The 27,679-nt window shown below is 46.5% G+C and overlaps 1 protein-coding gene and 1 pseudogene across 1 annotated transcript; both read left to right on the top strand.

Moving 5' to 3' along the window:
* The first annotated feature begins 5,670 nt into the window (after positions 1-5,670).
* On the top strand, positions 5,671-6,033 carry LOC121453688 (40S ribosomal protein S23-like). The gene has a single exon (XM_041660617.1). It carries the CDS (start codon positions 5,671-5,673, stop codon positions 6,031-6,033), a length of 363 nt encoding a protein of 120 aa, XP_041516551.1.
* A 293-nt stretch (positions 6,034-6,326) lies between these two features.
* Positions 6,327-27,679, top strand: part of LOC121453232 — a 41,958-nt pseudogene continuing 20,605 nt past the window's right edge.

The raw sequence follows: 27,679 nt of genomic DNA, 5'->3' as shown, positions 1-27,679 counted from the left end.
TGAGATACTGTCAGGATAATGAAGAGCAGAAAGAGGCTGTGCTAGATCTGCCTTTGTGCCTTTGAAATCCATTCAACTAGGCAGATAGAACATCAAGCACCATATATTACACAGACACATGAAAACCAGGGAATTGATAACAAAACAACCTACTTACTGAATGCCTACTGCTCTGCACAAAGCTCTTTTATGTGCCATCTTATTAAAATCCCACAGTAACCTTGAAGAAAGGAGTCATTATGCCTGCTTTGCAGAAAGGACACATGACATTCAGAGATGACTTAACTCCATGTCACCCTGGGAATAGGTGATGGAACCAATATAGGGGGTTCTCTGTGGGGTTCAACTTGTATTCACAGTACCAAGATACTTTAGCAGGAAAAGTCTCTATGGGACCAGTCAATATGTCTAAGAATGACATTAGATCCATATCTCTCACTCTGCACAAATCTATCCAGAATAGATCAAAGACTTGAAACACAGACATAGACAAACCACTGGAGGGAAACTTCAGGAAAACACTTCAAGATGGGGCTATGTGCAAAACGTGTCCAAACAGGACTCCAACAGCAGAGGAAATACCCCATCCCCAAATTAACAAATATGATTACAAAACTTCACAGCAAAAAAATATATGATCATCAGAGTGAGCAGACAGCCTACAGAGTGGGAGAAAATCTTTGGCAGCAACTTCAGTCCAGGGCTCAATCTCTAGACTCTATAAAGAACTGGAGACATCCAGGACAGGCTCCAAAACCACAGAGAAACCTTGTCTCGAAAAACCAAAAAAAAAAAAAAAAAAAAAAAAAAAAAGAACTGGAGACATTAACACCAATAGAGCAAAACTGCCAACCAGTAAATGAGTCACTGAAATGAGCAAGCAGTTTCCAAAGGAGGAAACGCAAATGGCCAATAAATAACCTATTTAAAGTTTTCAATGTCCATAGTCAACAAGGAACACAAATCATAGCTGCTCTGAGATTCCATCTCACCTCAGTCGGGGTGGCTACCCTCAAGAAAGCAAAGCATGATGGATGCTGGCACGGGTGTGGGCAAAGACCTCTCCCTTATTCATTGCCAGGGGAAATATAAGCTATTGCAGCCCTTGTTGAGGGATCCCTGCAGGAATTGCAGCCTGCAAGAAAACGAACTGTGAAGACGTGAGAACGAAAACTCGGTGCATCTGGACTTGATCAGTCAGATTGGAACAAAACTTCGAGAGAGTCGGATCCCATGGGTTTAGTTCTCTTAGACAATTACACAGTCACACTTTTGTGGGGAGAGTCTCTAAGCAACAACTCTCACAACCAAGCTTCAGGGATGGCTACATCAAAATTCCCTCGCAAAGAAGCAAGCACCCGGGACCTTTACAATAAGAATGAGTTCTACTAGCTGACAAACAGGACTCAGGGCTAGGGCCCAGAGGAAGGATTTGTAATAAGCATAAGGATGGATTCTACTGATGGAGGATGTAATGTACATGGGGCCTCTTCCATAAGGATGATTCTATTCGCTGAGAGACAAAGCCCAGGACTGGGGTCTAAACAAGTCTCAGGATTTGGGGGATACCTCGATGGAGGCTGGCTCCTGATAGAGTAGCAAAGGACCACACGGTGGATTTGAACACCTTTGCTCCAGCATCCCTAGTGGCCAGAGGTCACTCTTCCTTCCACGGGCCTATGTGTTTCACAGTCCTGGTTTCTGCAATGCAAGCTGTGCTTCCCGCAAGGCACTAGGGAGTCATTATCAGGTTTTCCTGGAAACTAGAGCTAGATCTAAGCAGAGGACCTGGCTACCGTGCTCCTGGCTCCACCCACAGGACTGTGTACCCTAGGGCGGAGGCCCTTGCGCTTCCATGCTTACTGTGCTGCTGTCTGCTGCAGCAAGGGAATAGAGCCAGGCTAGACGGCTGTCAACAGATGGACAGAAAGTGAAAATATGACATATATACACAAGGGGATTTTATCCAGCATGAAAGGAAGAGGAAAGAAGAGGAAAAGTGGATGGATCTCAAATCGTTATAAGTCTCAGATGCTGCATGTTCTGCCTTGTATCGGATCCATATCTCATGTGGGTCCTATGCTCATATGCTCACATATATGAAGATATATGGAGTGAGTGTGGGTGTAAGTCATAAAACTAGACAAAGGGAGGAAAGGTGTTAAGGGAGGCAGAGGAAGTTTAACACGTGTGCCATGAAAGTAGAAAATGGTGGGAGTGGAAGAAGAGAGGGCTCAGAGACAGGGAGAGAAGGGGGTGTGCTGTTCTACATAAATCATTCCTCAATAAAATTGAAAGAGCATAGAAAGAAAAAAATGAAAATATTGCCTGCTGGATATTTTAGTAATATTAAAAATGCACCATTAAATATTTTATTCTTTTTATTCAAATTATTGGATGTATATGTATTTAAAGTTTTATCACAATGAAAAATCAGCTGTTGATGCTACCAGGAAGATGAAACCGATGCATGGTCAGGAACTGAATGACAAAAGTTGTGGGCCCACAGCATGTCTGACTGGTGTGTATTCTTCCCAAGATCAGCCCCTGAGCACCACGGGGTACCATTCCCACCGTGGGCAACTTCCTCCCCCTACAGTGTGTGCATCCACGGAGCTGTGGTGAATCCCTGCTTTTCTCCAGGAAGCCTGGAATCTATGTGTGTAGAGCACGGAGCTCTGAGTGCAGACTACCAAGTTTTCCTGGTACACAAAGCACCAGGGCTTATTGCTGAGGAAACCAGGCTCCTCAGGACAGGGTGCTTGGATGCTCGCGGCTTCTCCTGAGCTGCTCCGGTTACCTGTTCAGCAGAGCAGTGCGGCATCTTTTTTTTTTTTTTTCCATTTTTTTTTATTGAGAAAAGGAGAAAAAAAAAACAAGTTTCCACCTCCTCCCAGCCTCCCATTTCCCTCCCCCTCCTCCCACCCTTCTCCCCCTCCCCCACTCCTCTCCCCCTCCCTCTCCAGTCCAAAGAGCAGTCAGGGTTCCCTGCCCTGTGGTAAGTCCTAGGTCCTCCCCCCTCCGTCCATTCCTAGGAAGGTGAACATCCAAACTGGCTAGGCTCCCAAAAAGCCAGCACATTACGTAGGTTCAAAACCCCGTGCCATTGTCCTTGGCTTCTCATCAGCCCTCATTGTTCGCCATGCTCAGAGAGTCCAGTTTTATCCCATGCTTTTTCAGTCACAGTCCAGCTGGCCTTGGTGAGCTCCCAGTAGATCAGCTCCACTGTCTCAGTGGGTGGGTGCACCCCTCGTGGTCCCGACTTCTTTGCTCATGTTCTCCCTCTTTCTGCTCCTCATTGGGACCTTGGGAGCTCAGTCCAGTGCTCCAGTGTGGGTCTCTGTCTCTATCTCCATCCATCACCAAATGAAGGTTCTATGATGATATGCAAGATATTTGTGGGAAGAACTCACAATAGAGAGTGGAGACAAGGATTCTATGTGTAATCCTGGCGGCTTCCCATCTGTGGCACAGCCTCTGAGACCCTGCCGCAGGTGGGACCAATCCAACTTCTTTCAACAAGATGCTTGGGGCTGCTTTATTGAGGGAAGCGGGGAAGGAAATAAGGAGCAATGAGAGTTTAAGCAAACTCAGTGGTTAGAGCCAGGACAGCTGTGGAAGAGAGAGACAGGAGTCGGGATATGACAACATGGGGCCTTGGAGACCAGCAGAAGTGATTCTCAGCACAGTAGGAACTGGGGTTGCTGGGTGGAGTTCCCATGGGAATGGCGGGGCTGGCGGCAGCAGCTCTGTCTGCTCCTCTTGACTGGCACCCATTTGTAGATGTCACTCTGGAGGAGACCTTAGCCAAGGGACAAAGAAGTGACCGGTAGGACAGGGCAAAGAGAATCATCCCCCACCCCAGAGTTTTCAAAGCCAAAAACATTTTACTTTTTGGTGTAGAATATAGGTACTGTGGGCTGTTTTTTGGTGTAAGAAAAAAAACCATCTCGGCAACTTGAGTTACACAAACTTTCTTGAGCGCAGACTTCAGGCAGGTGGGTGGGTGGGTGTGGAGGAGGAGAAAGCAGGAAGACAAAGGGATGGGAAAGGGGGCGAGCTCTTGGGAACCTGTTGGCAGAATGCTCAAGAGACTTTGCAGCTGAGGAACCATATTATGTTAATCTGTTCTCTAATTGCTCGGCAACAAACACCACCCACCTGCCTTGCAAAGAGCAGGACAGAGACCGTTCCGAAATCTGCTCCGAAACAATGCCTGTCCTCTGAGAGCACGGAAGAGATGGAAGAGTTGTATCACAATTAAAAGGACATAATTGAGGGGTCATGCTGCTGACAGCTAGGCTGGGGAGCTAAGGGCAAGGCTGTGACCAATGGGAGGGTTTGCAGGCTGACTGCTCTGGGCTGGGCAGGGATGACTGAGGGGCCTGACGCCCCAGTGCTGAAGGTGCCAGTAGGAAAGATACTGACAGCCTTGGCTGAGAGTGGGGGCCAAGGGGCCACAGCCTTTCAAACATGATTAGACCTGGCAGGATATCTGAATGTCATACCTGACTCTATGTGTAAGTACGTTGAAATAATGATTTGGAGGTTTTTATTTTGTTTAGTTTTCGTTTGTTTGTTTTTAATAGAATAAAGGGGCTTAATAGAATAAAGAATCATTGGTCTCGGCTACACTACCAACACTGGGGCCTCACCGGGACTCTTCCTGGACCTCCTGTTGCTGCCTTGTGTCATGGAGGTGTAAAGGACTAATGGAAAGGGCATTATGAACTGGACAGCTGTATGAAGAATGATAGACCACAGGGAAGGACATGGAAATGGAGAGGACAGGCTAACAACACAAATAAGGCTGGCTGTGGGGGAGACGGCTCTTCATAAGCACGAGCTCTCCGGCATCCACTTGAAAGCTAGGCACACCTGTAATCGCAGTGCTGGGGAGGCAGAGGCAAGGGAGTCCCTAGAGCTCGCTGGCCAGATTCATGAGCCCCAGGTTCAGTGAGAGGAGAGACCCTGTCTCAAAAGAACAAAGTGAAGAGCAATTGAGGAAGACCCTTGATGTTGACCTCTGGCCTCTGCATGCACACCCAAACAGGCCCATTGGCCCCAACATATAAAAAGAATATGCTACTTGCAGAGGATGTTGCTGAGTACAAGAGCATGTGCTTGGCATGCGTGAGCGTCTGCATGCGTCCCGAGTACTACAAAAAGAAATCTGTTACCTGATCATGGTGCTGCATGCCTGTAATCGCAGAATTTGGGAGGCTTGCTGTGTGCTCAAAGCCAGCCTGACTATAGAGCCAAGACCTCCTTTTAAAACATAAGAATAATGTGTGACTTTTAGAGTTTCCTGGAGAAGTAGGGTGTAGTCCTACCTCAACTAGATATTCCGTGCTTTGTTGCCGCCCATGGGAGGCCCGCCTGTCTCTGAATAGAAATAGAAGAGGAGTGGATTGTGTGTGTGTGTGTGGGGGGGGGATGAATGGAAGGATAGTGAGGAGGGGAAAGTGCAATCAGGATGCAAAATAAATAAATTGAATTAATTAAAAAAAAAGAATAGCCAAGCATGGTGTCTACAAAACGAGATAGAGGACTACATAGAGAGACCCTGTCTTAATAATAATAATAATAATAATAATAATAATAATAATAGCAACAGTAAATAAAAGTATATGGCAGAGCTCCTTCTCTCGGACCCGTGGCATTGGCAAGATGGGCAAGTGTCATGGTCTCCATACTGTCAGGAAGCTCCGCAGCCACCACCGGGACCAGAAGTGGCATGAAAAACAATACATGAAAGCCCACTTGGGCACAGCCCTGAAGGCCAATCCTTTTGGAGGTGCCTCTCATGCCAAGAGAATCGTGCTGGAAAAAGTAGGAGTTGAAGCCAAGCAGCCAAGTTCTGCTATCAGGAAATGTGTCAGGGTGCAGCTCATCAAGAACAGCAAGAAGATCACAGCTTTCGTCCCCAATGATGGTTGCTTGAACTTCATTGAGGAAAACGATGACGTTCTGGTTGCTGGATTTGGTCTAAAGGGCCATGCTGTAGGTGATATTCCTTGGAGTCCGCTTTAAGGTTGTTAAAGTAGCCTACGTGTCCCTTTTGGTTCTGTACAAAGGCAAGAAGGAAAGACCAAGATCCTAAATTTTAACAGCGGAAGCACAGTAATAAATTTTCCTATTCTGAAAAAAAAAGTATATGGCAGAATTAAGTCATTAATAAATATGCCACAACAGTATAAATACAGAGTTATAGCTTGTGGAATCAAACATACATGGATTCAAATATTGCATCTGTCATCTAAAAACTGTATGTGTGACTGAGCAGCTTTCTTAATTTTCAGTGCCTCAATTTTCCCATATGTAAAATGGGAATCATAATAGCTTCTGCCTCAGAGATACGAGGTGAGGTACCAACTGGGTGTCAAGCACTTATGAAAATGCCTGTTCTACTTTCCATTCCACTCAACCCCCAGGCAGTCCAGTCAGGCACGTATTGCAGAGAAACGCGTCCCCATCGATTGTGGGTCTTGGGGATGTTTGCACTGTGTAAGGAGAGCAGAAGTCGGTTAGAAGAAAGGAAAGCTGAAGGGATCGAGCCCTCACTCGGTGGTAGAACAATAAAAAGTTGTACTCCTTGCTCAGTAAACTGGTACTGTTATCTGTCACTTCAAAATACCCTAATGGAAAAATTGGAAATAGAACCCTTTGGTCTCTAAAAAAAGATGATGTCATGGTGCAGCTGGGCCAGATGCCCAGGATGGACAGCCTTGAAGGAGGATGAGCAGCCAAAGCTGATGAGGTGCCTGCACCCCCTTCTAGCCGACGGTAGTGAATGGTTGGCTCATGACCATGGTGGTGGTGCCGCTATTTTCTGGTTGTAGTTTGAGGATTTGGGGGCAGTGATTCCCCTGCTGGCTCTGGACGTATTTGGGTTAGGTGTAGAAAGTAAAGGTGCTGTAAGCCAGACCTCTAGTAGCCCAAGTGGTGATTCCAACATTTGGCGTAGGAGCCAAATTTCATCTCAGGAGCCTGAGAGGACAGCTGGCGAGGGACACGCAGAGTAATTCACTGTGTGGTGATCACGTATTTTCTTTTTTGGTTTTTCTTTTTTAAGTCAGGGTCTCATATAGCTCAGGCTGACTTCAAACTCGCTGTCTAACTGTGGAGGACTTTGAATGTCTGACCGTCCTGCCTCCCCCTCCCAGGTGTTGAGATTGCAGGTGTGTGCCGTCTTACCTGCCATTCCCATATTCGTTTTATTTCTTTGCTTACTCTTGTGCAGTGCGAAGGCTCACACCTGGGGACTGATGAATGCCAGACAAGTGTCCCATTATCTGGGCTGTACCCGTTTTTGCAGTGGTCACTTTCACCACGAACCTTTAGTGGACAGTTAACAGGGGAAAGTGACATTGTTTATCCCAAGTCTCAATTCTAATTCTGTTGCTCCTTGTTTCCAAACTTACACTGTCTCTTTATTCCTGTCCAATAAATCCAAATCGTTAGCGGCCTCCAGAGGCCCTTCCTGAGCTAGCCCAGTCTATGCTTCCTGAGCTAGCCCAGTCTAAGCTTCCTGAGCTAGCCCAGTCTATGTTTCCTGAGATAGCCCTGTCTATACTTCCTGAGCTAGCCCAGTCTATGCTTCCTGCCCTGCTTCCTCTCTTGTTGGCAGTCTCGGCTTCCTTAAATTGCTGGTCCTGGGCCAGAGCTTGACTTCGTTCATGCTACTCATTACATTTGAAGTAATTTACCATTAGATGGCATCCCTTCTTCAAAGTTTAATCTTGACCATTTAAGCATAAAATTGTCTTGGGCTTCTCTAAATTATTACTACACTCAGAACATATTTTTCTTATGGGACATTTCCAATTTCTCAGCGTCCAATTAGAACCTAGGGTAGGATCTGTGCTTTGCTCTTTGTCTCTCTGTCGTCTTCCAGCCAAGTGTCTTTGACAGTAAAGTGCTGGAAAACATTAATTGAATGAGTAGCTATAAAGGCTAAAATTTATCAGATTAATTGATTTTTTTTTCAGTCGCAGACCTGAAAGATAAGGAACAAGGAGCCCATTGCTTTTGGAACGGTTGATGCGTTACATTTGTATCATGAGTCTCAGAAAAACACATTAGGGGACAAGGAGATGTGGCCTGGTAGTACAGTATTTGCTTGTCTCGAGTGAAGCCCTGAGTCCTGTCCCCGGCATGGTATAAACTAGACAGGGTGGTGTACACCTGAAATCCTAGCACTCAGGAGGTAGAGACAGGAGGATCAGAAGTTCAAGTCATCCCTACCATACTGTGAATCTGAGGTCCGTCAGGGCCACGTGAGGCCCTGGAGACTATTATTCTTACAGTTCAGGTATCTGAGCAATTTGTCTCATTTTGTTTAGTTTTGAGAGAAAACCTGTGACGTAGATATAGAACAAAGGCACACGAAGACTGATGGACCTGGAGACGCTCTGTACTCTGGAGACCAGCGCTGTGTTTACAGTACCCCTTTGCCTCTGCAGGATGGAGCTGCGAAGGTGACTTGTATGGCCTGGTCCCAGAACAACGCTAAATTTGCTGTCTGCACAGTGGACCGAGTGGTATTGCTGTACGATGAGCATGGGGAGCCGAGAGACAAGTTCTCCACCAAGCCAGCTGACATGAAGGTGGAGAGGACTCGCATGTGCTCCAACACGTTATCCGAGAAAGCTGTGTGATCTGCCTTCTAGCCGTAGACATGGGCAATGGTCTACTCTATTTCTCACTATAAACTTTCTGGTCTTTTGGGAAATGTGTGTGTTTTCTTTTCTCCTTCATTTCTACTCATTATCTTTGTTTTTACTCCTAGTGTGGCTGGAAGAGCTACATGGTAAAGGGCATGGCTTTCTCTCCTGATTCTACTAAAATTGCCATCGGACAGACTGACAACATCATCTATGCCTACAAGATTGGAGAAGATTGGTGAGGACAGGATGGGGGTTAGGCGGGTTGTGGCCACTAAAGAAGAGCTGGGCATGGGAAATACCTCGCTGGGATAACGATGACATCAGGCATGGAAGGCAGGGACTCTCTAGAGCCTGATTCTATTGTGTCCACCTCTGCCTGCCCCACCTGTCCTGCAGTCCCATCCCTGGAGGGAAGAATGTAAGCCAGCAGAAGGTCCCGAGAGCCAGTGATATGCTGTGTCATTGGCATAGCTCCAGGGCTCCTTGGGGACCCACTCACTTCTCCATCAGACCTCCCACAGAGGGCCATGTTGGGCAGTTCATTGGGAAGTGATTTTTAAGGTTGCTTCCTTGCCTTTTGTCTGACAGGGGTGACAAGAAGGTCATCTGTAACAAGTTCATCCGGAAGGTAAAGTTCAGAGATGAGCCGCACCTGCTTCCCTCCTTGTAAATGTAACAGGAATTGCCTTTTTCAATGTCTGACCCCGACTTGACCTGCTAAAGGATGGTGTTGTCACCTGCTTGAGAGCCTTGTTGTGTCCGCTGCCTGCCTTTTCCCCCTGGAGAGGACTAGAATGACGGTGTGTGGTGGGTGGCGGTTGTTCTGAGTGTGCCAGTCCACACAGGCGGGTCACCCTTTCACCCCTTCTCATACAGAGTGCTGTCACCTGTCTACAGTGGCCTGCAGAGTACATTATTGTTTTCGGACTGGCTGAAGGCAAGGTAACAGAGGAGAGGGAGACACAGGTTAGGTATTGGGGGGGGGGGGGGATAGTGTCCTGGGGTGCCGGTCAATATGGTTCATCTTTCCCCTGGAGCTCTAGTGCGTACTTGAGAAAAATGCATGAGGACTAATTTTGTCATTTGGCATTTTTACTTCTGTTTCTCCGTGTCTGGCTGACACTGTAAGTAGCCTAGCCAGACTTGTTTGGTTTTCAGGTTCGCTTAGCAAACACTAAAACTAACAAGTCGTCTACCATCTATGGGACGGACTCGTATGTGGTGGCGCTGACAACCAAGTGAGTAACAGAAGTAGACTGGGACTGTCAGGACAAAGCTGCATTTGATGGAAAGGGGACTGTCACGGGGCGGAAGTCCCTCCCTCTGTGCCCACCTCTCTGCCTCTGCCCTTCAGTTGCTCTGGGAAAGGCATCCTCTCAGGTCACGCAGACGGCACCATTGTCAGGTATTTCTTCGATGATGAAGGCTCCTGAGGGTCACAGGTATGAAGGGCGCACACTCACTCTGGGGTGGGGTGGACATTCCAGGAGCCCTCCCGGGGAAGCTGCAGGTTTAAGCACCATGACTGGAAAAGGGCAATCTTGGAGAGAAGCGTTTGCTGCCATCACGGAGACTGGTGTTCAGGAGGCTAGAACTCACTATTTATAGGGAGGAGTGGGTGGAAGGGACCTTGAAAGAAGGGAAATAAAGACTCTAAGGGGGACAAAAAGTGAAAATTATTTCCATTTATGTAAATGCATGCATATACACAAATGTATGTATATATATATATACACATACATGTTTATGTAATGTATATACATCCAAATGCATAGGAGAAAAAAGTTAACAGCCCATCAAGATACCTCAGCAAGTAAAGGTGCCCAGTGCCAAACCTGACAGGACCCTTGCCATGCAAGGACCGAAGTGACTTCCGCAAGTCATCCTCGTCCCTTCGGCCATGTGTGCACATATGCAAATGTGCGCACAAAAACACACACAAATAAATAAGATGTTAAAGAATTAACTATTTTTTTGGAAAAAGAAAAGATAGACATACAGGGAAACTTTGCTGTTTTGCTCTGTATAATTTAGTACTGTGGAATCGTTTACATTGTGAGTTACTCACATAATTCAATTTAGCCCTTCTTGAAGCCATGTACTCTCTTGGACCTAGACAGTGTTGGTTACTGTGTGTCGTCTCTCTTTGCGTGGCTTTAGTAGTACGTACCAGAGGTCTCAACACACCACTGTGAGTACACGGCCCGTGTACACATGGCATGCGTGTGCTCATGATACAGAGACAGGCTGTGAAGCCTTCAGAATTCGGGCGTGTTGATGTGGGAAATGCTGGCAGGAAGGCTCACTTTCTCTCCGGGGTGGGATGGTCAGGAGTGTGTGGATCAGCTGCTAGCCTAGCATTCGCAACGAACAATTGAAATATTCTGTCCCAGGGGAAGTTGGTTAACCACCCATGCCTAGCATTCGCAACGAACAATTGAAATATTCTGTCCCAGGGGAAGTTGGTTAACCACCCATGCCCACTGTATGCCTTGGCTTGGGCAACCAACAGCATCGTGACAGCAGGCTGTGATTGGAGGATTGTGGCCTATGGAAAGGAAGGCCACGTGCTACAGACTTTCGACTACAGCCATAATCCTCAGGAACGTGAATTCACCACAGCTGCAGCAAGTCCTGGAGTCCAGTCTGTCGTGCTAGGAAGCTACGACAGGTAGGGACAGGTAGGTCCCCCGGCCAGTTGCATCTTTTTGTTTTTTGATTTTCGAGACAGGGTTTCTCGTAGCTTTTGGTTCCTGTCCTGGAACTAGCTCTTGTAGACCAGGCTGCCTCAAACTCACAGAGATCAGCCTGCCCTTGCCTCTCGAGTGCTGGGATTAAAGGCATGTGCCACCACCTCCAGGCCCAGTTGCATCTTCTACCTTTCTCTGTGAGCTCTGCCCTAGCCAAGTTCTGAACCACAGCGGGAACCTGGACAGAAGCAATGTCCTGTTGAAAGGGATTCTCCGATTGTCGTCTGCTTCAGGATGCGCTGTGCTGCCTCAGCCTGGACTCCACAGCAGAGGCCATCGCGTTCCCCGTGTCCTGCCTTGTCCCCACTGTGCCATTGTGTTCTAGTTTGAGAAGAAGGCTGAGTAGCCATCCTCATCGCCAGTGCCTGCACTGGCATGGTCTGTAATGTAGCCGCCATTTGGTGAATGTATAAAGAAACAGCCAAGCAGCTAGGGTCAGGTCTCTTTGTCTGTCTGTCTTTATGTCCTTCCAATCTCACATGTCTCCTTAGGTTCCATCCTTCTTTGACTCCTACACTCTGTTTCTTCCTCTTCCCTCTCCTGGCAGTCCGTTTGTCTCACTTGTCCTGCTGTCCTGCTGTCTCTACTTCTGGCTTTTGTGTTATTGTTGGTTTTTGAGACAGGGTCTCATTCTGTGGCCCCAGCTAGCTTGTAACTCAACTAGGTAGACCAGGATGGCCTCAAAATTACAGTGATCCTCCTGCCTCTGCCTCTCACCTGTTGGCATTACAGGCGTGTACCACCACACCTGGCATCCATCTTCTACCTGCTCCTTTCACCCCTACTCCCTCAACTCCCCACACCTTTTCCCCTCCCATTGGGCTGCCTCGCTGGTCTGCCCTTTTGCGTTTGCTTCCCTTTCTGGTAGAGTGAGATGCTTCCCTATCAGTTCTGGTCTATTTTCACTCTTTACCTTTCTAGACTCCGGGTGTTCAACTGGAGTCCTCGAAGAAGCATCTGGAAAGAGGCCAAGCCCAAGGAGATTGCCAACTTATACACCATCACAGCCTTGGCGCGGAAGCGGGACGGCTCCCGGCTCTGTGCAGTGTGTTGTTAGGAGCCCCTTTCTGTACTGGCGATTGTCTCCAAACTACAGTAAAATAGAAACTACTCCCTATGCCAAGGGAGTCGCTCTACTCTGACACAAGAGAACTCCAGCTGCCTTGTGACTTCAACCTAAAAAAATCTACTGTTAAAGGCAGGAAAGGGAAACTCACACTTTCCAGGAGGCCTTGAGGGACACGCTTGTCCAGGACAGCCTGATTTCCCCTCATTGTCCAACCCACATGTGATCCCTGTAAGTCCTGGGATTGCCACTTTTTTTCTAATATGTTCAGAACCTGCCCACCCTTTTGCTGGCCACTTATGTCTAGATTGTGACACTGAGGTCTGAGGTCTTGGGGTATATCCAGATACCGTCCTTGGCCAGTGCGCCGTGCATCGCCTTCCATGCTGTCCCCGTCTCTCTCAGGGCACCCTCTGTGGTGGGGTGGAACAGTTTGACTGCTGCCTCCGAAGGAGTATTTACAAGAACAAGTTTGAGCTGACGTATGTGGGACCCAGCCAGGTGAGCAGCTGATGGCCTAGCATGCTGAGACCTCTCATGGCTCATCTGTCCTTGTAACATTTCCCCCACCTGCTGGCCACAGCCACAGTGTCAAATTTAACCTTCCTCCCTCTGGCAGAGCTATCGTAAGGAACTGAATGTGTCAGGGCAACTTCTGGCAACCCTCCTGCTACGTAGTTGTTCTAACCCATCGCAAGCAAAGGTTTACACACCTGGCTCAAGAGATACAGGGATTGGTGCCTGTATCTCCCCAGTGTGAAGCTGTTCTCAGCGCCGCCCACTAGAGTTGTGGACGTGTATGATCACTGGCTAACTGTAGTGCGCAGGACTCTGTTGTCCCAGAGACACGCGTCTCACTCTCCCAACTTCCCTTCCCTTGCTCTTATTACCAGTTTGTTCCTGGATCTTTCCAGTCTCTCCAGAAACGCTATCCTTTCTCTACTGTGTTAGATCTGTTAAGGACTGAGAGTACAAAGGTAATTTATCTGTAAGACATCGCACCAGGGCCAGAGATACGGCTCTTACTATTCTTACAGAGAACACAAGTTCAGTTCCCAGCGCCATGTTAGTGTCTCACAATCACTGGGTCTTCAGCCTTGGGGATCAACACCCTCTTCCGACATCCGGCACCTGCACTCACCTTTGTACACACCCACACATGTAATTCAAATTCTTTGTAAAAAAGACATTGTGCTCTGGTATGTGGCCAGTGAGCTTGAGGCCAGCCTGGTCTATATAGCAAGTTCCAGGCCAACCAGGGCTACATGTCTCAAAAAAGAAAAAAAGTAGAAGAGGAAGAAAAAGAAAGAAAATCTTAGCATTTAGGAGGATGGCCAGTTGGAGGTCATCTTAGGCACATGATGATATAATAACAATAATAATAGGTTCATAATTATATAACAGTAACGATGATATAGTATTCTGTCTTCATAGGTAAAGAGCTTTGTACTAAAAGTGCGGGAACAAAGTGAGTGATTAGTGTTACCGAGTAGAGCTCTCAGAATCGAATGGCCATGGACAGCCCAGGCCATGGGGAAGTATTTCCTAGGTAGCAAACCCCTGTGTGGGTGCAAGTGTTGTCCTTAGCAACAGCATCCCAGGCCGAGGGAGAAACAAGGTATCCTGGAGTTGCGTGAGGGACCAGAGCACCTTCACTCTTCTCCTGCTCTGGGAAAGCCTGATGGGTTGGACTGGTCCCTTCCCAGGTGATAGTGAAGACCCTGTCTTCAGGGACCAGGGTGGTGCTCAAGTCCCACTATGGCTATGAGGTAGAAGAGGTGAAGATCCTGGGGAAGGAACGGTTCTTGGTGGCTCACACATAGGACACGCTGCTGCTCGGAGACTTGAACACCAATCGCCTCAGTGAGGTAGGAACCGGGAGAGGAAGGGTGGGTAATGGGATGTCTTGGCTTGCTAATTCTGAAGATGTGGGCCCTAAGAAGTAGGATTCCCCATAGGATACCATTCTGATATTATTTCCTGGAATATAAACTTCCACAGTCAGACTGGTTTCTCTTGGAAATATGAGGATCAGGGCAAGAGTCTGATACAGCGCACCTTTTGTGTAACGTCAAAACCTCCCTGAATACCATCTCTCTTCCTTGCCACTGACATCCTCCAGCCTTGTCTTGGGTGATTGTCTACATTGTCTATGATGTTTTCTCCTCACTTTGCAGATAGCCTGACAGGGATCTGGTGGCAATGAAAAATATTTCTTTGAAAATGAGAATGTGAGTAGCCGCGATTCCCTGCCCCCATTTCAGTAAGCGGGAGCTTCTAGTCAGAGGGGCGAGAGGCGAGGGATGGGAAGACTGCAGGTAAAGGGTGGGGATGAAACAGGAAAAGACAGGGAGAGGTCACCCTGAACTACAGTGCCCCTTCCCCCACTTCTCTCCACACCGCCTCCATTCTTCCCCAGGTGTGCATGATCTTCAATGCTGGAGAGCTTACCCTGGTGAAATATGGGAGTAATGACTCCTTGGGTTCTGTACACACTGAATTCATGAACCCTCACCTCATCAGGTAACTGAACCCTGGAAATCCAGAATGGGACTTCTAAAATGTGTGTCCCCAGATCAGGCTAAAAATGTTGTCCCATGTTCTATTTCAGAACCCTCCAGAAGACCCTAGCTAAGCCCATTTTACCTTACCTTGTTGTTTCATGTTTCAGCATCCGTATCAACGAGAGGTGCCAGCGAGGAATGGAAGATAATAAGAAACTGGCTTATCTTGTTGATATTAAGACTATTGCTATAGGTAAGATGCTCTTATAACTTTAATACTGACACCGATACCTGCATTGTACTTGTGTATCATAAGTATATTTGGTGATGAACCTGAAAGGCACTAGGTAAGTATGTAACCTCATATTTACAATGTTAGCGCAAATGTTTAAGTCCCTGTGGGGATGCCTTTATGAAGTGTCTGGCTATGGATACATTCATGCTCAGGCCTGTCAGAAGGCCTGTCCATAGAATTACCATGTTCTCTCATCATATATCTTATGGACAGCAAGTTGTGAACAGTAGAGAAGAATTATCCGCAAATTTAAGGATTTTCCTGTTTAGACATCATCAAATCCTAGACTCTTTAGAACTGGAAAGACTGTATTTTTTATATTTATGTTGTTAGTAACCCTTATTATTAGTAACTAGTAACAATAGAAATGTAATTTGCATTTCACAAGTGTTTCATTTATAAATATCCACTTTATGATTTCTGTCACCAAATGTTCCAAGCATGGAAGGAAGAACTAAGACTAGCTTAGGATCGTGCAGAAGGTGTAGAGACGAGCATGCCACATAGTATGTCTGTAAGGATGGGACTGGCGTCAGCTACCCTGTCCGTACTTACTGCTCTGTGAGCTTACCAAAGTTACTTCGTCTTTCTTAGTGTCTTAACCCACACAGTGAACGAAGACAGCACCTATGTCAGATGGAAGCACTCATCCTTCCCTGCCACATAATCGTTAATAAAGTCCAGCTGCTGAGAGTCATGACCTATTGTTAATACTTGCTTATCCACGCCTAGTGCTGTTAAATCAGAACTTTTTGTTGCATTTACATTTAGTTTTTTACCTCATCTCTTACTCATGAGCATTTAGAGAGTGGTTTTTTGTTTGTTTGTTTGCTTGTTTGTTTTGGTTTTTTTTTTCATTGTTTGGTTTGGTTTTATTTTATTTGAGACAGGGTTTCTCTGTATAACCCAGGCTGACCTGGAACTCACTCTGTAGCCCAGGCTGGCCTCGAAATCAGAGAGATCCACCTGCCTCTGCCTCCCAAGTGCTGGGACGAAAGGTGTGTGCTGCCACAGCCTGCTGAGTATTAAATTTTTAAAGGTTTATTTTAGTTGAATGGACATTTTGCCTGCATGTATGGCTGTGCGCCATGTGCATTCCTTATGCCTTTGGAGGCCAAAAGAGGGCAGTGGGATCCCTAGAACTTGGTGGGTGTGAGCTGCCATGTGGGTGCTGGGGATTGAACCTGGGTCCTCTGGAAGAACAGTCAGTACTTTTAACCACTGAACCATTTCTTCAACCCCTAGTTGTTTGGGGGGTTTCTTGTTTGGTGTGGTTTTAATCACATTACTGCTACTTGCTGAGGTCCATGCGTAGAGCAGAATTGCTGAATCATAGGAGCAGCTGTGCCTTCAGCCTAAGTGTCTCCCATTGCTCTCCAAAGAGGACGATCAATGTCCGTTCCTCTCCCAGTCAGAGTTCCTATTCTTCCACATCCTCTCCAGGACTTAAAATGCAGGGTGTGTGTGCAATGCCGTTTCACTTACTTATTGTTCACTTGGATTTCTCTTCTGTGACTTCCAGTTTCTCATCCCTTATGCACTGTGAAAGTCAAGTGGCCTTTTTGTTAGAGATGTGAAATTCTGTATATAACCTCTGATGGTTACTTACATTGTAGGGTTTTTTCTTAGTATGTGTGGCTTGAGTTTTCTCTCTTTTAGGTATCTTTATAATTGAGACATTTAAAATTTTATTGTAGTTATTTATGTAATGGAACTGGTTGGGGAAAGCATTATGCCATGGCACTCAAGTAGAAGTCAAAAGACAACCTGAGAAGCCAGGCAGTGGTGACACACACCTTTAATCCCAGAACTCAGGAGGCAGAGGCAGGTGGATCTCTGTGAATTCAAGACCAGCCTGGTCTACAGAGCAAGTTCCAAAGGTACACAGAGAGACTCTGTCTTGAAAAAAGAAAAAGACACTCTGAGGCGGTAGATCCCTCCTTTCCACTGTGTGGGTCTAGAGGATCAGACTCAGGCCCTGTAGCACACACCTTTAAGTATTAATTGAAGGGCCAATGGGATGACTCAGCCTCTAAAGATACTGGTCCAAGCCTGATGACTCAGCTTTAGTCCCTCAGGAGAAGACCAACTCCTGCAAGTTGTCTTCTGACTTCCACGTGTGCTCCTTGCAAAATAGAAACAAAGAACTAAAAATGTAATTAACAAATTCTTAGTTTAAAAAATTGAGTCTAGGGATATAGTTGAGTGGCAGAGTGCAGGGGAGCCCTGTGTTCAATCACCAGTGCTGCCAAAATAATAGTAATAGTAATTGTTGGTTTTTGAGGTCTCATTTAAAAACTTTTCCCCATATTCCCTCCTATATTTTAACATTCTTAAGTTTTGCTTTCCATCTGGAATTTATTTTTGTATGTGATGTGGGTAGGGTTTTAACTTTATTTTTTCCAGCTGTGTAACCATTTACTGAAAGCCCACTAATTTGTTATACCATCCCTGTCATAAGTCAAGCTTTCATATACATATGGGCCTCTTCTCAAGATAGTTTCCTATTTCATGAATATTACACTTCACATCTGAGCTCAGAAACGCAGGTATCTGCACTGGGAATGATATGTAGGCCAGGAGGCCTAATTCTCGTGGCAGTGATAACTCAGACCTCAGACCCGTCCATTCGCTCACGCCATGAATTTTACATATTTTTCAATATATGTAAAATGACTGTCGGTTCTCTGAGTCACCAGTCCCTTTTAATGTAATTTATATATAATTTCAGGGTCCCTATGTGGTCCTGGAGGCTCTAGCAGACTTGGCTTGGTTTGGCTTTGGTTGCTGTGTTGTTTTTCGGTGTTTGAAGGCAGGGTCTCACGTTACCCTGACTGGCTTTGAATTTCTAGTCCTCTTGTCTCAGACCCCTGGGTACTGGGATAATAGATATGAGTCACCATGTCTACTGTCATAATTTCTGTCTCCAGGTTATCAGTCTGTCTGCCGGCTGGTCCCATTGGTTATGCTCCTGCCTCAGCCTTTTTGCCTTGTGCTTGAGCTCTGGGTGTGAGCCACTGAGCTTCACTGAGTGAGCTCTCCTCAGGGCTTCCTTTTTCGTCGCCTCACTTGTGCATCCACTGTTCTGGTGACTCCGCGCAGCCAGGGTGACATCACCAGGTCATTTCACTCCTCAGCTCTCTGGTACTCAGTAACACGGTCACCCTCTTTCACTGTCTTTTCAAGACAGGCTCAAACAAGGCAACTGTAACTGGCCTACATAGAAGGGCCTGGCCTCAAACCCCCACTCTTTCTGAGGGCTGGGTTATAGCAGTGTACCACCATTTCTCCATGAGATCTTCTATCTAGTTGCCTATAAAGCCAAGTAAAACATTTATAATTCTAGACAAGTTTGTTGACAGTATTTCTCTGTGTAGCCTTAGCTGTTCCTGACTATCCTTGAACTCTCTCAGTAAACCAGGCTGGCCTCAAATTCACAGAGATCCATCAGCCTCTGCCTCCTGTGTGTTGGGATTAAAGGTGTGTGCCACCACACTTGGCAAGACCCAGTTTTTTAAGCATCTTAGAAAAATCGTGCAATATTGGTCATTTGTGGTCCCCATTGATACCTCTGGACTGATAAAATGTTCCTAAATCCCAACATGATTATAAAGCCAGCATTTTAGAGACCAAATGCAGCCCTCTACATGGTGGGGCTTGCTCTTCTTACCCTGTCTTCTTTGCAGTGGATCTTATTGGTGGTTACATTATTGGTACTATCAGTCACGAGAGCTGTGTGGATTGACTGGAACTTAATGAGACTGGGCACAAGCTTCTCTTCAGGGATTGGAAACTTTGTGTGAGAGGGGTTACTAGGGTTTTAGACCTGGGCTGGTCCACAAGCTGTTACCAGGGATTGTGGGGGTGATGGAGGAAGGTCATTGGTTAAATAAAAAGAAACTGCTTGGCCCTCATTGGTTAGAAGATAGGTGGGAGGAGTAAACAGAACAGAACGCTGGGAGGAAGAGGAAGTGAGCTCAGACTCCCAGCTCTCCTCTCGGGAGCAGAGGCCTCAGAGAGACGCCATGCTCCCAGCTCCCAGGCAGACGCACGTGATGAAGCTCCGACCCAGGATGGACATAGGCTAGAATCTTCCCAGTAAGTGCACCTAGGGGCGCTACACAGATGATTAGAAATGGGCTAAATTAATATGTGAGAATTAGCCTAGAAGTGGCTAGATAGAAATGGGCCAAGCAGTGATTAAATGAATACAGTTTGTGTGTTGTTATTTCGGGCATAAGCTAGCCAGGCAGCCGGGGTGCTGGGGACGCAGCCCCGCCACCCTTATTACTACATGGGGGCAATGCAGGACATAAGTTCTTGGTTCCATATGCCATTAGCATAGCAAAGTGGACCAAGGATAGCCTATACGCTGTCAGAACCTGACCTAGGGACCCTGACAGAGACCGTTTACAGGCTGCGTCCTCGTGAAGCTGCTTCCCCTCCTCAGGTCCAGCTGCCCTTTGCTCCATCCCACTGCCGCAGTGTGCTTCAGCCACACTTAGCTGAAGGCATGGACACTGACTCGAGCAGTCTCTTGTCAGGGTGGCATCTCCAAAGAGGTTCGCTTTTCTTGTGATGCTTCATTCCAGTGAGAGCCTCACTGCAGACTGTCAGCTGACTTAGTTTGTTTGTAGCCCTACCTGCTAATCTGGCCCAGGGTTACTCTCTAGTCTGACCTTCACCTGACTATACCTTGAATTAGATCGTGGTTGTTTGGTCATCTCATACTTGACCAGTCAGGATATACCAACTTAGCACAAACTCCAAGGGCTGGCAACTCAACACATAACTGACTGGTGGATCATTTCACTGTGGGGGAAAGGGACAGAACCAAATGTCATCAGTGCACGCCTCCTAATTGTGCTGTCTCCCTCTCCAGTTGCATCTATATGATATTGAAAGCTGCTCCAAGACAATGATCCTCAACTTCTGCTCCTACGTGCAGTGGGTTCCCGGGAGCGATGTGCTGGTAGCCCAGAACCGAAACAGCTTGTGTGTGTGGTACAACATTGAGGCACCCGAGAGAGTCACCATGTCCTCTATCAGGGTACGTTGGTGCCAGGAGGCCCAGGTGTGTCGCTCTAACTCATTAGCGCTCCAAGGAGAAGTATGTGGAGACCGTGCGGTGTTCTCAACCCACCACCCACAATCGCTATGATAAAACTGGCAAGCCAAACTTTTACCCCCTCCCCATACTGGCATGGCCTCCAGAATTATCCTTGCTTGCGTTTCCTGACCTTGTGTTGCATTCCTAGAGATGAGGCCACATTCCAGTGGCCCTGGGACTATATAAAGTCACCATATGGCATTCTTTGCAGTCTAGAAGACAGACCCCAGTAGGAGGGATGGTTCCATGCCATCATCCTTGTCCTTGTTCTTGGCCATTCAAAATCCCTCCTTTTTCAAATTACACATAAAACACTCTTTACTGTCCCATCGCAACACCACACACCACACACACACACACACACACACACACATCCTCCACATACATACCACACACACACACACACCACACACCACATACCACACACACACACCATACAACAATACACCACACACACATACACACACACCCCCACACATCCCACACATACATCACACACACATCCTCCACATACATATCACACACACACACCACACACACACACACCACACACACACCACACACACACACACCACACACCATATACCACACACACACACATCCTCCACATACATACCACACACACACCACACACCACACACACACACCACACACCACACACACACACCACACACACATACACCACACACTTACCACACACTCATATGCAAGCCCTTGAAGGCTCTCAAGTTAGCCACCATGTAACTTTCTCTCTCCCCACAAATAATATAGGACCTTGCAAGGCTTTGGCTTTGGTTACCTCTCTTTTTTCTTTGTTGAACAATATTTTCATTCTAACCTTTAAATTTTTAAATTACATTTATTTATTTTGTGTATGTGTGTATGCATCTATGGAGGCCAGAGGACAACTTGTGGGAGTCTGCTCTTCCCACCATGCGGGTCCCAGGAGTGAATGCAGGCCAACAGGCGCCTCTACCTGTCGAACCTTCTCTCTGGTTCTTAGTGCTAATCTTCGTTGTTGCTGCTGCTGCTGTGCTGGAATCAAACCCAGGCTTCAAGCACACTTCACAAGTATTTACCACTGCGCTTCCAGGAGTAGTAAAGGGTTCCTTTAGTTTTGATGGGTGTTTGTTTTTCTTTCTTTCTTTTTTGTGTGGGGTTTTTTGTTGTTGTTTGGTTTGGTTTTGTTTTTTGAGGGATTTTTTTAAAAAAATTTATTTATTTAATTTTTTAAGAGAGAAAACAATCTTTTTTTCATTTTACATGCCAATCCCAGTTCCCACTCCCTCTCCTCCCTCCCATTCCCCTGCCTTTACCTCCTAAGTACTTGAGTGCTGGGATTAAAGATCTGGGCCGCCATGCCTTGCTATAAGATTTTTTTTTAACTCCCAAAATGGGCATCATTCATATTCAATGTCTCATTCTTTCTCTCCTCTCCTTCCTCCCTGAATGACCTGGAACTGGAACTTGTAACCCAGGCTGGCCTCCATGAGTGCTGGTATCACAAACACGGGCCACCACACGTGATTTATGACACTATTACCTTATATGGACAGAACTTAGATTTCCCCACTACCATATTTCTTCCTACTTTTTCTTCTTGCAGTTTTGTTCTCCCCTCAGGAATTAATTTTCTGCCTGGAGAATATCACTTAGAAATCCCTTTGGTGAGGGTCTCTTTAGTGGAAGATTATACTCTCTCAGGTTTTGATGATCTGAAAGTAGCTTTGTTCAGCTTTTGTTCTAAAAACCCTTTGGGACTAAGTACCCAACTTCAAACTGACAGCTAACTTTTCTTAGCTTTTTGTAACATGTTATCCCAATAGATAACATGTGTTGTGCACATGTGTGCAATGCCTGCTGAGGCCAGAAGAGGGCATCAGACTCCTCAGAGCTGGAGGTACTGGCCACTTGCTGTGAGTGCCCATGTGTACTGGGAACCAAGCTTGGGCCCTCTGCCATAGCAGTGTTCTTAATCTCTGAGCTATCTACTCTTGCCCCTTTGGTTGCTCCTAAAACCTACTTTTTTTTTTTTTGGATGTTTTGACACTTGACTACAATTTTTGTACATAGTTTTTTTCCTCTGGCCTCAGATTTCGGGGCCCAGGCTGTCCTCCTGCCCTGCCTCTTGAGAGATAGGGACTGTAGTCACGGGCCACCCATCGGGTTAGAGGGTTTGGGGGTTGTTTTTGCAGTGGATGGCTAGCGACTGAACCTGTACATTAGAAGTAAATTCTCTGGTACTGAGCTGTACTCCAGCCTTTTTACATGAATTTAAATGATATCCCATGCAGCATATGTTGGGTTTCATGTAGTTCTGAACACACACATCATGCTCAGTCTTGGGAACTTCTGGGCCACTCTCTCTCGGAACGCTGTTACCATTCTCCCAGGAATTCTGACTCAGCATATGCTACGTTTCTTGCTCCATCTTGTTTGCCTTTTCAGCTTCTTCTGTGTCTCCTTCTTCTGCTCCATGAACATTCCAGATAGTATCTTCAGATCTCTCCTTCAGCTCCTTGGCTCACTCTTTTCCTTGTCTGCTGCTTATGCCACAATTGGGGTTTTGCTTCAGAGTTAAATTTGGGCCAGGAACTTCTCCATGTTCAATGTCTCAGGCTTCACTTCCATAAAATTTTATTTCTTTTTCCAGTATGCCCAGCCATTCCAGTTTTTCCTTAGTTAATTTTCCATGTCATTTTTATATCTTCAAATATGTAATATTTAATTTTATTACAATGCATTATCTATAACTGCCATTTTTAATATCTAAAATGCTTAAAGACCTAAAATTATTGTTTACAATTACAATTTATTCTTTCGTACTGGTTGTGTTGTATGTGCGTGTGCTTGCACACATACACCCACATGTTACTCTGAAGGCAGTCTCTACTTGTTTTCCTGCTGAGATGGTTGTTTGCTTCTGTAGCAATCAGAATCCATGGTAAGGCTGTGCTCCGCTTGCTTTGGTGCCCTTTGCTACAGAACGGGCTAGGCTGGGTTTACTCAGAGACTGACTCAGCCCATCCACGTGCTGAAGGCCTGAGGCTCATTGTCGGATACATGCATTTGCCTTCAGAGCAGCACCCCCTTTCCTGCTGCTCAGATTTTAGCTTTTGGCCTTTGCCCTTCTGTCTTTTCTCTTTTTTATTGTTTATTTATTATTATTATTATTATTTTTGGTTTTTTGAGACAGGGTTTCTCTGTAGCTTTGGAGCCTGTCCTGAAACTAGCTCTAGTAGCCCAGGCTGGCCTTGAACTCACAGAGTTCACTGCCTTTGCCTCCCAAGTGCTGGGATTAAAGGCATTGGCCACCACCACCCCGCTAAAAAATGTCATTTTACTCATTTGTTTTGTTTTGGTTGTTTTTTTTTATTTTTTAAAGGGGGATAGGTAGCATAGAGGTGGGGAACATTCTTAGTGATTTTGTCATGTGAACTAAGCAGTGCCGGAAAAGAAAAAGTATGTTCTGGGTTCAGGTTTAAGTTGTAATTTAACTGGAGGACCCCCAAGACTATCTCAGTCTGGGGCCTGGGGAAATGGTTCCATGGATAAGGGTGCTTGCTGCTAAGCCTGATGACCTGAGTTCAGTCTTCAGAGCCCACATGGATGGACACACACATGCTAAATAAATAAACGTGAAAAAGTAATTATATAGATATATATTACAGGGTTTCTCTGTGCAGCCCTGGCTGTCCTGGAACTCACTCTGTAGACCAGGCTGTCCTCAGACTCACAGAGATCTACCTGCCTCTGCCTCCTGAGTGCTGGGGTTAAAGGTGTGTACTACCACTGCCTGACAAAATAATATACTTTAAAAAGAATATCAGTCTAAGAGTTGAGAAGATAACTCATTTGGTAAAGTGCTTGCTGTTCAAGTAGAGGGGCCTGAGTTTGAGCCCCAGAACATACAGCAAGAAAGTGAAGCGTGTTAGTGCACACTTAAATCCCAGAGATGGAGAGGCAGAGACAGGCAGACCCCTAGGGCTCAACCCAGCTTACTTGGTAAATTCCAGGGCCAAGCTGAGATCCTGGTTGAAGAAAGAAAGGGTGGAAGCAGCTGAGGAGTGACACCCGAGCGTGTCTCCTGGCCTGCTCACGTGGACAAGTGCAGTCACACACGCACCCACAGTCTGTGCGTGCACACACACCCCTAAGTCTGTTTCCTACTGAAGAACTGGATGCCACTCTTTGTATACTGTGCAGGGTGACGTTGTAGGTCTGGAGCGAGGTGGAGGGAAGACAGAGGTGATGGTGACCGAAGGGGTGATGACTGTGGTCTACACCCTGGACGAGGGCCTGATTGAGTTTGGAACAGTCATCGATGATGGCAACTACACCCGGTGAGAGCTGCTAACAGCCAGTGTGGTGCTGAGCCAGAGTGGGCCTAGCAGATGCCTGCAGTGACCCATTAAACTGTCACAGATCAATGGGGCCCTGGAGTCATGGGAGGGGCCTAGACAAAGGGCAGTGTTTCTGGCCTTTCTTCCCCCCCCCTCCTGCTGCCCCAGCAGCACCAGGGTTCCCCTCTGCTCCTCCAGATCCTGCTTCACTCCTGTGATTTCTTCCCTTCCTCTCCAGGGCAACAGCCTTCTTGGAGACCCTGGAGATGACCCCAGAAACAGAGGCAACGTGGAAAACCTTGAGCAAACTGGCCCTGGAGGCAAGGCAGCTCCGCACTGCTGAGAGGTAAGAGCTGTGGAACTGAATGCTGGCCACTAGGAGGCCTGTGGGCTGCTTCTGTCCTGTGTGTGAGCACTGCTTCCCACACACCCCAACATGAGCCCTTCCTGGTGCACTTACTCCAAACACCTTCCTACTCTAGATCAACCCTGTCTCGAAAAACCAAAAAATAAAAATAAAAAAAAAATAAAAATAGTTTTAAATTCTGTGAATAAGAATGTCGATGTGTGGGTTTGTGCATGTGAGTGCCAGTGCCTGCCAAGGTCAGAAGAGAGTTTTGAACCTCCTGGAGCTGGAGTTCAAGGCGGTTGTGAGCCGCCTTGGTAAAGGTGCTGGAACCAGACTCCAGTCTCTACAAGAGCAGTACACACTCCTGACTGCAGAGCTGTCCCTCTAGCTCTGAGTATGTCCTAATGTTTTAGCTTCTCCTTTGCAAGGTTCTCCTTTAAGTGGTTGTTTCTTGTTTGTATTATTACTGATTATATATTTAAAGTTTTTACATTTTTAAAATTTAGTTACTTTGAACTGGGTGTGTTTTAGTCACTTTTTGATTACTGTGGCAAAACACCGTGACCAAAACAGCCTATAAAAGCTGCACAAAATGACCTTACAGTTCCATGATAGGAGCAGTGCGAGCACAGTGGCCTGGACAGCTGAGAGCTCACATCGTGGAACCAGCAAACAGACAGCACTGGAGATGGCAGAAAACTTTTGAAACAGCAAAGCCTCACCTGCAGTGACAAACCTCCAACAAGGCCATACTTCCCAATCCTTCCCAAACAGTTCCACCTCCTGGGGACCAAGTCTTCAGACATCTGAGCCAGTGGGAGGCAGTCCCATCCACACTGCCACAATGTGTCTATGTGAGGGTCCATGTGTGGGTATGTCCACATGAATGATGGTCCCTGCAGAGGCCAGAGGTGTAGGATCCCCTGGAGCGAGAGCTTCAGGCGGTTATGAGCCTTCATATGTAGATACTGGGAATTGAACTCAGGTCCTCTGCAAGAGCAGTACACACTCTTAACCACTAAGCCATCTCTGCAGCCTGCCCAAGTCTTTTTAACATACCTCTGTGTCTTTCCTGGGTGTGGCACAGAGGTAATGAACACATTTGCGACCTCAAATTCCTTGAGTTCAAACATTGGTTCAACTTTTCATCTTGTATAAACTTAGGTCATTCACCCTTTCCAACCCTGGGATTTGGTTTTCTTCATATAAAATGGGGGCACTGATGACAGTATTTACCACATAGTATTATAAAGGAGAGTGGCGATGGTAATGGTGGTGAAGAACAAGAAAATCTGCAAAAGGCTTAGATGTAAGGGCTTAGTAATGTCAGCTGTTTCTGGGAAGCAGCTTGAGCTTTTTCATATATACCCCTCCTCCCTTTACCCCATGTAAGCTGTCCGCAAGTTCTCAGGACTCTATCTCGTCTGCCTGTGTGTCTGTCTGTCTATCTATCTATCTACTTATCTACCTCTCTGTCTGTCTACTTTTTACCTTTTAAGGTATATTTTATTTTTACGTATATGACTGTTTTGCTTACATAGGTACCCATGTATGGAGGTCCGAAGAGGGTATCAGATCCCCTGAAACTGGAGTTACAGGTGGTTGTGAGCCACCTTGTATGTGCTGGGAACCAAACTCAGGTCCTCTACAAGAGCAACAAATGCTCTTAACTGCTAAACCATCCTTCCCGCCCCAATTTTGTTTTTGTCTTGTTTTTTTTCAGATTTTGTTTTTAAGCAAAGTCTTGTGTAGCCCAGGCTGGCCTCAAATTTCATATATAGCCAAGGGTGACCTTGGAGTTCTGATCCTCCTGCCACTTCCTCTCAGTGCTGAGATTGCAGGCTTGCACTGCCTCGCCAGTTTATTCAGTGGTGGAGATGAACCCAGAGCTTAGCGAACACTAGAGTGCTCTACCAGCTGGGTTACATCCCAGCCCAGGTCTTAGTCTTCACACGTATTCCCAGTCTGATATCTGCCTGGCCATAAGACCACCAGTCCAGACCGCCAGCATCTCCCACCTCAGTCGTACAAAAGCCTCTTTCCCTAGCCTTACTGATGTTAGCCATGTCCTTCAAAATCTGCCCATCACACAGTGGAGACACACAGTGTAGACCAAGTTGACCTCAAACTCAGTGATCTGCTCAGATTCCCCAGTGCTTAGGTTAAAAACCTGTGCCATGACATTTGACCTATTTTTTTTTTTTTAACTAAGGGGCTAGAGAGATGGCTCATCAGTTAAGAGCACTGCTTGCTCTACCAGAGGTCCAGGATTCAATTCCCAGGACCCACCTAGAAACTTACAGTCTTCTGTAACTCCAGTCCATGGGATCCAATGCCCTCTTCTAGCCTTGGGGAACACCAGGCATGCATGTGGTGTACAGACCACATGGAACATAGACATATATGCAGACAAAATACCCATACACATAAAATAAATATTTTTTAAAACCATCAATATAGGACCGGCAAGATGTCTCAGTGGTTAAAAGGTCTTGCTGCAGAAGTCTACTACTGATGAGCGTTCAGTCCCCAGGACCCACAGTAGATGGACAGAATCAACTCCACAGGCACAGCATAACACAGGCATGCCTGC

Source organism: Microtus oregoni, unplaced genomic scaffold (assembly GCF_018167655.1).
Source record: "Microtus oregoni isolate MIOR12 unplaced genomic scaffold, Mior012 000011F_ref0000422, whole genome shotgun sequence".
NCBI classification, from domain to species: domain Eukaryota; kingdom Metazoa; phylum Chordata; class Mammalia; order Rodentia; family Cricetidae; genus Microtus; species Microtus oregoni.
This window is presented reverse-complemented; position numbering and strand designations above follow the sequence as displayed.

Coding starts and splice junctions, on each gene's coding strand:
- LOC121453688 (XM_041660617.1), top strand. CDS start 5,671: ATGGGCAAGTGTCATGGTCTCCATACTGTCAGGAAGCTCCGCAGCCAC.